Source organism: Tupaia chinensis, unplaced genomic scaffold (genome assembly GCF_000334495.1).
Source record: "Tupaia chinensis unplaced genomic scaffold, TupChi_1.0 Scaffold000047_1, whole genome shotgun sequence".
Taxonomy (NCBI): Eukaryota; Metazoa; Chordata; class Mammalia; order Scandentia; family Tupaiidae; genus Tupaia; species Tupaia belangeri.
The window spans coordinates 4,233,425-4,243,606 of NW_006159505.1; the positions used below are offsets into that span (position 1 = coordinate 4,233,425).

The 10,182-nt window shown below is 49.6% G+C and overlaps 1 protein-coding gene across 5 annotated transcripts in view; it reads left to right on the top strand.

The window, feature by feature from the left end:
- SLCO2B1 (solute carrier organic anion transporter family member 2B1) overlaps positions 1-10,182 on the top strand; it is a 56,698-nt gene that overhangs the window by 27,654 nt on the left and 18,862 nt on the right. For all 5 annotated transcript variants that reach the window (XR_003550385.1, XM_027774186.1, XM_014590617.2 and 2 more), the window contains exon 8: positions 8,900-9,002. Coding sequence is in view for 4 of the 5 variants with exons in the window: in XM_027774186.1 (XP_027629987.1) it covers positions 8,900-9,002 (103 nt within the window). In the remaining variant the exon portion in view is untranslated. The remainder of the gene's footprint in view (positions 1-8,899; positions 9,003-10,182) is intronic.

Consider the following 10,182-nt stretch of genomic DNA (forward strand, 5'->3'; position numbering starts at 1 on the left):
TCCTCCACCTCCTTCAGGCTGCCTTGACTGAGTGCTTGTAGTGATGCTGGCTGGCCTGGCCCATGAGGGCCGCTGGGGTGGGGGGTGGGCCGGGAGGAAAGGCCCAAGCAGGCCAACATGGCTGCCAGAAAGCCTAGGTCTCCAACATGGACATGTGTCTTGTACAAGAGGAGAGAATGGGCATGAGGAGGAAGTGACAGGGGTGTTACTTCTGAAATCTCTTCAAGTATCCCCTCCCAAACTTGGGGCTCGGGTGCTCAGTAAGTTGGTGTGCTTGTTCTCAGAATCTTTCTCTGATCGGGCCAGCCCGTAAGGGGAAAATAATAGAAAAACTGCCTTTTTTCCTAATATTCGTTTGTGGTTTTCTTTCTTTTTAAAACATTTTTAATTAATTAATTAAGTTTTTTAGAGAGGTTTTTTTTTGTTTGTTTTTTGGTTTTTTTGCTATAGGGTACATGCACTCACTGGAGAGACAGAGAGAGACAGAGAGACAGAAAGCAAGAAATTATCCACCAGGGGAGATGGCCACGCCACAATCCCTTCTCCTCCATTTTCTTCTCAGGATCTTGGGCACACATGCACACACGCCCAGCATGAGTTTAAGCCACTGGGCCCAGGACTCAAACTATAGTGGGCCATATGGGAGTTCAGCACCTTAACCACTATGCCACTTGCTGGCCCCAAAAATTTTTATTTTAATTGACAAGTAAAAAGAATATAATTATTGTATACCTCATGATTGTTTTATAATTGCCAGAGAGCATATGTGCTTGAGAGAGAGAGGGAGAGAGAGAGAGGGAAAGCGGGAGAAAGCACGCCCTAACGGGGTGTGGTCAGGCCACTACCCCTTCTCCTCCATTTCTTCATCCTTTTATAAGATTTGGGGCACATACACACACCTGATGGGTTTTTCAAACTGTTGGAGTTGAGACTCAAACCATGGTTGGGACCAGCAGTTAGCATAATGGCTATGTCGCTGGACTCCCACGTAGTTGACCGCGGTTCGCGTCCCGGACCCAGTGGCTTAAAACTCATGCCGGGCGCATGTGCATGCGTGCCCAAGATCCTGAGAGGAGAATGGAGGAGAAGGGATTGTGACGTGGCCATCCCCCCTGGGGGGAGATTTCTCACTTTCTGTCTCTCTGTCTCTCTCTGTCTGTCTGGCGTTTGCATGCGTCCTATAGCGAAAAATCTCTCAAAACAAAAACAAAAACAAAAACCATGGTCGACCATATGGGATCTGGCTCTTAACCATTAGACTACAGCTACTACTATCATGATGTTTTGATATAGGTATATGTTGTGGAATGGCTAAATCAAGCTATTTAACATAAGCATTGCTCGTGTACATATATTTTTTCAGTGAGGACACTTAAAATGTACTCTCTTAGCAGTTTTCAAGTATGTAACATATTGTTGGTAACCGCAGTGACCATAGAGCTCTTGAACTTATTCTTCCTGTCAAAATTGAAATTTTGTATCCTTTGACCAAAACCTTCCGAATTCTCTATGCCTCTCACCCCCAGCCTTAGCCTCTGGTAGCCACCATTCTACTCCCTGCTTCGAAAAGCTCCCCCTTTTCAGATTCCACGCGTGAGGGAGATGAGCTAGTTGTGTCTCTGCACCTGCCTGGTTGCACTTCACACAACGACCTCCAGGCTCCGCCACGCGGTCGCAAAGACCAGGCTCTCCTTTCCTAAGGCCGAGTAGTGCTCCGCTGTGAGTGTACCCCACATTTTCTTCATCCACGTGTCGATTTTAGACACAGGTTGATTCACTGTCTCGGCCACTGTGAGTGCAGCTAGCTCTTCAGCAAACTAACTGCGGAGCCTTTGGATACATGCCCAGTATTGGGGCTGCTGGACCATATGGCAGCTCTGTGTTTAATCTTTGAAGACCCTGCCGCCGTCTTCCTCAGTGGCTGTACTCATTTACATTCCTACCAGCGGTATACAAGGGTTCCCTTTTGTCTGCGTCCTTGCCAACACTTGTGATCTTTTGTTTCTCTGACAGTAGCCATCCTAACGGATGTGAGTTAATGTCTCATCGTGTTTTGTCTATACTTTCCTAAATCCTACTTCTGTACAGAGTTCACAGCAGTTCACTCCAAACACAGGTACAGACAAGTAAAATAGTAGGAATTAGGGGGGCCAGCAGATGGCATAATGGTTCCATCGCTGGATTCCCACATAGTCGAACACGGTTCAAGTCCTAGTCGAATGCAGTTCAAGTCCCAGACCCAGCAGTTTAACTCATGCCGGGCATGTGTGTGCATGCCCAAAATCCTGAGAGAAGAATGGAGGAGAAGAGATTGCAGCACGGCCATCCCCCTTGGGGGGAGATTTCTTGCTTTCTGTCTTTCGGCAAGCGCACACGCCCTATAGCAAAAATCTCTCTCTCAAAATGAAACAGGAATTAGGCTAACATTATTATCTGCTCTATACCAGCCATAGTTCTAAGGCTTTTGAATGTATTATCTCACTTAAAACCCTCAACCCACTTAAAAAGTAGGTACAGTTATTACCCCCATTTTTACCTGAAGGACTTGAGTTCCAAAGATTAAATGACCTGATCACCTGGCTAGTAAATACGGGAGCTGGGATTCAAACCCCCGAAAAGCCACTCTAGGACCTGTGCTAAAGAAGCAGGAGCAGGAAAAGACTGAGGAGCAGGGAAAATATCAGTAAGAAAAAGGGTTAACAGAACGGGACAGAAAAGCACAGACATATGGACATAAGACTAATTCAAAGTCGAGCTGCTTATTTGGTTCTGAGCTTCCTGATAGCCAAAGGGAAAAGAGGCATGACCAGTTGCATGAATCTTATTAAAAGAAAGCTGAAAGCACATTTTGTTTCTCCAGAAGCTCAAATCTCTGGGCACTCTGCTAAAACCCACCTGCTCCCATGGGGGTAGGAAGTTAAGCAGACAACTCTAGCCCTGGGGGTGCTTCCTATGGTACCAGGTGATGGGAGCTGGGGGCTGGCAGGGACTCCCTTATGCCTGTTAGAGTCAGCACTGGCTCTGCAGGCCTGGGGAACCTGCAGGGATAGCTCCTGGATTCCCGGAGGCCCAGCAGACACAGGACTTCCGTGAGATGCCACAGCCTGCAGGCCTGCAGTGGTCAGCACAGTCCTAGGAGGGGAAGTTTTAACAGCCCCTCGACCCAGGCTGCTGACCTGGGCAAACCACAGCCCAGATGGATCACACACCAGCCCTGCTCTGAGCAGAGGCACAACACTTCCCGTTTCTGGAGCCCGCTATTAGTCAGCAGTCCTGAAAACAAATGGACTGTTTTGAGAAAACCTGTGAACACAGAGAGAGGACAGGAGCTAGGACAGATGGGGTTCCAGGCACCCACCGAATAAAGCCACATCTCTTAGCTGGGCCCGCCAAACCATCCAGGTCTGGCTCCAACCTGGCTCTTCCCCCAGACCCTGTCCCAGAGGGACACTTGCTGCATCACATGGGTGTCCCCACTGCCCCTGCACACAACAGGCTCCCTCCCACCATTACACTTCGGTGCATACCACACCCCTCTTCAGATCGCCTTTTCCTTTCTGTCTACCCAAATCCCAAACCTCACTTCTCCCCGGGTGCCTTCCCTGACTGCATGCAGCCCCTGCAGATCTATCCCTGCCCTCCTGTCTGCAAACCCCATGGTCTTTTTCACAGCACGAGATAGGGCGAGACAGGGTACCCGAGGGTCTGGGTTGGAAAACCTGCTTTGCCGATAACTCCTTGGCTGACACGCCCTCTTTTGGGGACTCCACTTTCTCTCTTGTAAAGGAGGTGCTGTAGTAATTCAGACGGACTGTTGTGGGATGAAACGACGTGACGGCTGTGAAAGTGCAGTGTAGACCGTGTCGGGATGTACGTAGGAGACCCGATGACACTGTGGTTATTTCTCTTGGTTTGTTGAAGGTCTTTCTTGTTTTGATTTGTTTTTTAAAGTTGATTGAGAGAGGTCCCCTCGACAGGTCTTGCCACACCACAATCCTTTCTCTAGCCTCCCAGCTGGCCAGGATCACAGGCAGACATGGGCATGTCCAGCCATGTTCAGGTCAATCTGGTATCCAAACCTGGGCCTCCCACATGGCACCAGTCACAGGTAGGCCTGTTCTTACTGTTTACACTAGAATGAAGAACACTAGGCAAGGAATTCCATTCTGTTTGTCTGTAAAGGGCAAGCCTGCCTCTCCTTGTAAGGAACCTGGGTAAGTTATCAGTCTTCCTTCCTGGGACAGCACCCACTTCTAGCACCTTCTAACTCAGCTCTCCAGGATGTTCCCACCGCTGTCATGTCCTCCCCAGGCCACTCTGCCAGGGCTTGGCCAGGACTGACACAGGAGCAAGGAGAGTCACTAATTCTCGTTAAGGCGGCAGGTCCGAAGAGCTCTCACGTTAGCCACATAGGAAATTCTACATTCCCTGGTAGCTGCCTTCAAGAGTTAAAGAAATTAATTTTAATACTATATTTTTTAACCCACTGTATCTAAAATATTCTCACTTTTGCATATAATAAATATAAAAAATGGAAATATTCTCTATTCTTTTTTTCCTACGAAGTTTTCAAAATGCCACATGTGTTTCACATTACATTCCCAGCATATCTCATTTGACCTAGTCGTATTTCTTTTTTTTTTTTTTTCAGGCTTTTACCATAGGGCACCTGCACTCACCAGAGAGAGAGAGAGAGATGAAGGGAGAAATTCAACCCCAAGGGGATATCTACACTGCAATCCTTTCTTCTCCGTTTTCCTCCTGGGATCCTGGACATGCACATACACACTCCAGGTCCAGGACTCAAACTGCCATCAGCCATATGGGACTCCAGCGCTTTAACCACCGTGTCACCTGCTGGCCCTGCCCTCTCATAGTTCAAGTGCTCCGTAATTACCTGTGACTGGTGGCTCCTATATTATACAGTGTGAATCTGGGTATAGGCGAGTAACAGACCAGGGTGCCTCACCCAGAGAAAGACTTACACGGTGGGATTTCAGAGCTTTTCAGATCACACCACAGTGGTGTTTCCAAAGGTGTTTCCTAATTTCGCCAGTTCTGCACCAGGATCCCTGGCTCATAGGGTTTAGTGAGTGAAGCACACATTTCCTATGTAGACAAGTTTGAGGGCAGATCTGAGTTCTGCCACTTTCTAATTATGTGTGATGGTGAGCACATTGCCTAACTTCAGAGCTTGGGATCGCTCCTACAGGGAAGAGCTGGGCCTGCTTCCTTTGCAAGTTCAGTGAAGCCATATGCCCAAACCCCTGTGACTTGGGTTGTGCTGGACTCTTCCTCTGCTAGTGCTCTGGGGTGCTCTGTGTGGACCCTCACACGGGCAGCCACAAGCTCCTTGCAGCATGCTAGCATCTTCTCTTGATGGTCTCTTTGTTGCCCAAGAGCCTGGCACTGGCTGCACCTCCTGCCAGTTACAGCCGTCTCTTTCATTCCTCCTTTCAATCGATATTTATCACATACTCACTCTTTCACCCCAGGCCCTGTGCCAGGCTCCAGGATTTCAGCAGAGAATTAGATAAACGTGCTCCCTGTCTGTGCAGAGCTCAGCTCCAGCAATGGAGATAGACACCAAACAAGACCAAACTCAGACTTAAATGTGTATCACATAGATCCTTCTTTATTTTCTCCAAAAGCCTATATAACTTCTACTCTGAATGCCCATCCTGCGGATCAGTACAAAACTCAACCTTGGTTTTTCTCAGAGCTCTTCTGCCAAGGTAGAACAACGATTCTGAGGTCTAATGCCAGGTACCAGGGAAGCCCCACCCCACCCCACAGGCATCACCATGGTGATACTGGCTGGTCACTATGGTGACACCCACCCTCCATCTTGGCCCCTAGACATGCTTAAAGCAGAACAGTCTTGTTGGGGCTGGGAACTCGGCCTCCCTCAGTTAGTCTCCAGCCCACCACCCTCCTGGGGGAACTGCTTCTTTGGGTCCTACCTCAGAGGGGGTGTGGCTGCCCACTGCTCCTGGAACCCACAGACTTCTTGGTCCCTGCCCCACACTTGGTCCCAGTTCTTAGTTACAGGCAGGCTCACATATCTTCCCCCTCATCTTCAGAGGCCCTCCCTCTCTCCTTAGGACCCTCACAACACCCACTGGGATTTTCTCAATGGACTTAGGCCTTGGGAACAAAAGCCAGGAAGGAAAATCTTGCAACCAGGTATTGCTTTCTGCCCTGCCATGAGCTTCCCAGTGAGGCAGAAGCCCAGAGAGGCTCCCGCTGGAATGAAAGGAGAGAAGAAAGGAAAAGGCCCCTGGGGCCCACACACAGCGATTCATATTGGAACAAATCTTCCTGCGAGGTTGGGCAGCCTAAGCTAGCAGCTTCAGGTGGACGAGCTTGGACTAGGACACCCCTGGGTTCTGCAGTGCAGGAGAATCTAGTGTTTGCCTGAAGAGCCTTCCCAGGAAATGAGAGGGGAAAAGACAGAAGGGGTCAGACCCTGACTAGAGTGGGAGGCCTGTGGGGGGCTCACAGAGGCATGGGGGAGAGGACACAGAACTGGGATGCCCTGGTGAGCTCTCAGCCCACTCACCCTCCCCTGTGCCGGGCAGCATTCAACCTCGGCTTGCATGCTTCTACTCCCAGTGAACTTGCTTCCTACCATGGCAGCCTCTTCCCACTGTTTACACTGGGCTGAGGTCTTCTTTCATGGGACTTGTTGCTCCTGACTCTGACCTTAGGCCACAGGGGAAATGTAGTGAAATCAGACCCCACGTGATTGCTTATATTGGAGTGACCCTGCACAAGTAGCGACTTCTCTAGGACTTATTCTCTTCATCTAACGATGGTGCATAGTAAGAGCCCCTACCTCGCCGGCTTTGTGGTAGGGGAGTGTAGGTGGAATACCCAGCACTCCGGGCCTTGGTTCCCTCTTTCTCTGAGGGCACGTGTGCTCGGGCTCTAGAGGTCAGCTGGTTGGATTCGAAACCTAGCTGGGCCAGCTTACTAGTCGTGTGACTGACAAAAGGCAAACTACTTCATTTCGCTGTGTCCAGTTTTCTCACCTAAACAAATAAAACTTACGATATTGGGTCATTGGAAAGGTCACGATGGTATTTTTCTATGTTTGTCGAGGCAAAAATGTGTTATGACTTTTCCGACGACCCAGTGGTATCTACTTCAGAAGGTCCTTGTAAGTGTTCAAGGAGTTAGTCATCAGAACAATGCGCAGCGTGTAGAAGGTGCTGAGTAGGCATTAAGCGCTATGTGTCATTTCCTTCCTCCTCTCTGACAATGGGAAGATGGCAACTGTACTACCTCCCCCACACTGAGTCTTCTTTGTTCTGGGATAAAAGACATCTCCTTCAGGAGATGCTCATTGGCCATCCTTACCGAGGTAGAGGGACACACTCCAGAGTGTCTGTGGGTGTCCTCACACCATGGGCCCAGAGCTGAGCTCATCCTCTAAGGCGGCTTGACTGTGCAAGGAGCAGAAGAAGCTGTTGTCCCTTGGCCACCTCCTCACTGAGTTCCCTTACTGTCCCAGGAGACAGTAAATAACCACCCTGGCCTCTTAGCACAGCTCACTGGAGGCTGTAGCTCCTCGTGACTCTCTCGGTGGTGACAGTCATGAGTGACATCATAACTGAAGACAGTGGTGTAGTGTCACTATGTTGGTGCTGTGGATGGTGTGGAAACAATGAAAGTGGTAAAGGTGTTAACAATAGGGGGCCAGCAGATGGTGTAATGGTTACATCACTGGACTCCCATGTAGCCGATGGCAGTTCAAGTCCCAGACCAGGTGGCATAAAACTCATTCCAGGTGCATGTGCATGCATGCCCAAAATCAAATTAGAAGAATGGAAGAAAGGGGTTGTGACTTGGCCACTCCACCTGGGAGGATTTCTTACTTTCTGTCTCTCTGTCTCTCCAGTGAGCGCATGCACCCTATAGCAAAAATCTCTCTCTAGGAAAAAAAAAAAGATGCTAACAATGGGCAACAGTGACACTGATGACGGTGGTGATGGGATAGGTGACACTGATGGCAATGATGGAAGTAATGGAGATACCGTTGTGAGGGTGGTGCTGGCAGCAGTGGCGGTGCAGGTGAGGTGCCCACACTGATATCAGTGAAGACTGTGATTGGATAACAGTATTAGAGGTGGCGACAATGGTACTGGTGATTCTGATCGCCATGACCCTGGCAGTGCTCCTGAAAGTTCAGGTGATCATGACAATGATGTGCCAAGAGTGGTGACCATGACAGAGACAATGATAATAATCATCGTATCATGAAGCTAGTATCACCACAAATAAATTGTTCATTTAGCCAGGATGTTATTGGTGATATAAATGAGTGTTTTTGCCATAGGGTGCATGCACTCACCAGAAAGAGACAGAGAGATTTCCAGCGAAATCACCCCCCAGGGAGCATGGTTGTGCTGCATTCCCTTTTCCTCCATTCTCCTCTCAAGATTTTGAGCATGCACACACATGCACCTGGCGTGATTTTTAAGCCGCCAGGTCTGGGATTCAAGCTGCAGTCAGCCATGTGGGAGTCTAGCACCTTAACCACCACACTACCTGCTGGCCCCAATGAGGGTGATATTTCAGATGATAGCAACAGTATGGCTATGGCAGAACATTTTCATAGCAACGTTCGTGGTTATTTTGGTGTGCTGACAGCTGGTCGTGTGGGTGCTGGTGATGGTGCTAAAAAACAGCCTAACAACAGGACTTGCACTTTTTCTTTCAAAACTACTCATTGAGTACTATAGGACCAAGAAAAAAATGGAACACTGCTGGGGAGGTCTCCCCAACAGGTGACAAAGCCACCCTGTGCTCCTCCAGAGCTCCCTCCCCCACCTGCAGCCCTCTCTGCACCATCCTTGGCATCCAGCCTTCTGCCCTTTGCTGTGTGTCTCCTCAGGGTGAGGACTCCCCCTCTGAGCAGAGCCCTGGGGAGTCCCCAGAGAAGCAGGGTGGCATGGCCCAGATGGCACCAGACCTGAGTGTGCTCCAGTTCATCAAAGGTAAGTGAGTTCGGGCCAGGTTATGGGGATGCGGGGTGAGAGGAGCGCTGGAGGCTACACAGACTCCAGCCCTTTCCTGCCCTTCTCTACTCGTTGCGGGATCCTATAAGCACCCTACACTCCTCTGAGTCTGCAGGCCTCTCTGCCCGGAATTCATTTCATTGCCATTCTTCCGAATCTTGCCTGTCCCTCTCAGTCACGCTCAAGGGCCACTTCCTCCCTGTCCTCTTGCTGTATGGCTCTCCCAGCCAGCAAGTCTGCTTCCCTCCCACCTCTGGTCTTGCAGAACCTCAGGACTTTATATCAGCTTGGATCTTTGCCATGTACTTTCCAGCCCTTCCCACAAGCGGTGAGCCCCTGAAGGCCAGGGCCTGTGCTGGCTCATCTCTGACCCTTCTCCTCCCCTACCCACTGCTGAGCCTGCAAACAGGAGGCCCTCAGTAAATGTTAATTCCATTCCCAGGCTGTGGCATGGGTGAAGGAAGCTCTGGGATGAAATCTAGAGACCTGAGCTTTTATTTTGGGTTCTTGACCTCTCTGAGACTCAGTTTACCCATCTGTATAGTGGGAGGTAGGTTCTATGTTCTAAGATCCATGCAGTTCTGATCCTGGGACTATGAACTCAATAGATCAGTCACCAGGGTCCACATGGTGACCAAGCCATCTTTTTTTATTTATTTATTTTTTTTAGAGATTTTTTTACTATGGGCATGTATGCTTGCTGGAAAGACAGAAAGCAAGAAATCACCTCCCTGGGGTTAGGTGACCATGCCACAATCCCTTCTCCAGTCTTCTCTCAGGATTTTGGGCATGCATATACACATACAAGCGCCCAGCATGAGTTTCAAGTTACCAGGTCCAGGACTTGAACCATGGTCAACCACGTGGAAGTCTAGTACCTAATCACTATGCCTACTGCTGGTCTCCGTTCTTTCTCATGATTCCAATCCTGTGAACACTGGGTACCTGCTGCCAAGCTCAGAAAACCCTGAGAGGCGGGACCAGCAGTTAGTGTAATGGCTATGTCGCTGGACTCCCATGTAGTCAACCGCGGTTTGCGTCCCAGACCTGGCGGCTTAAACTCACACCGGGCACGTGTGTGTGCATGCCCAAGATCCTGAGAGGAGAATGGAGGAGAAGGGATTGCGGCGTGGCCATCCCCCTGGGGGGTAATTTCTCG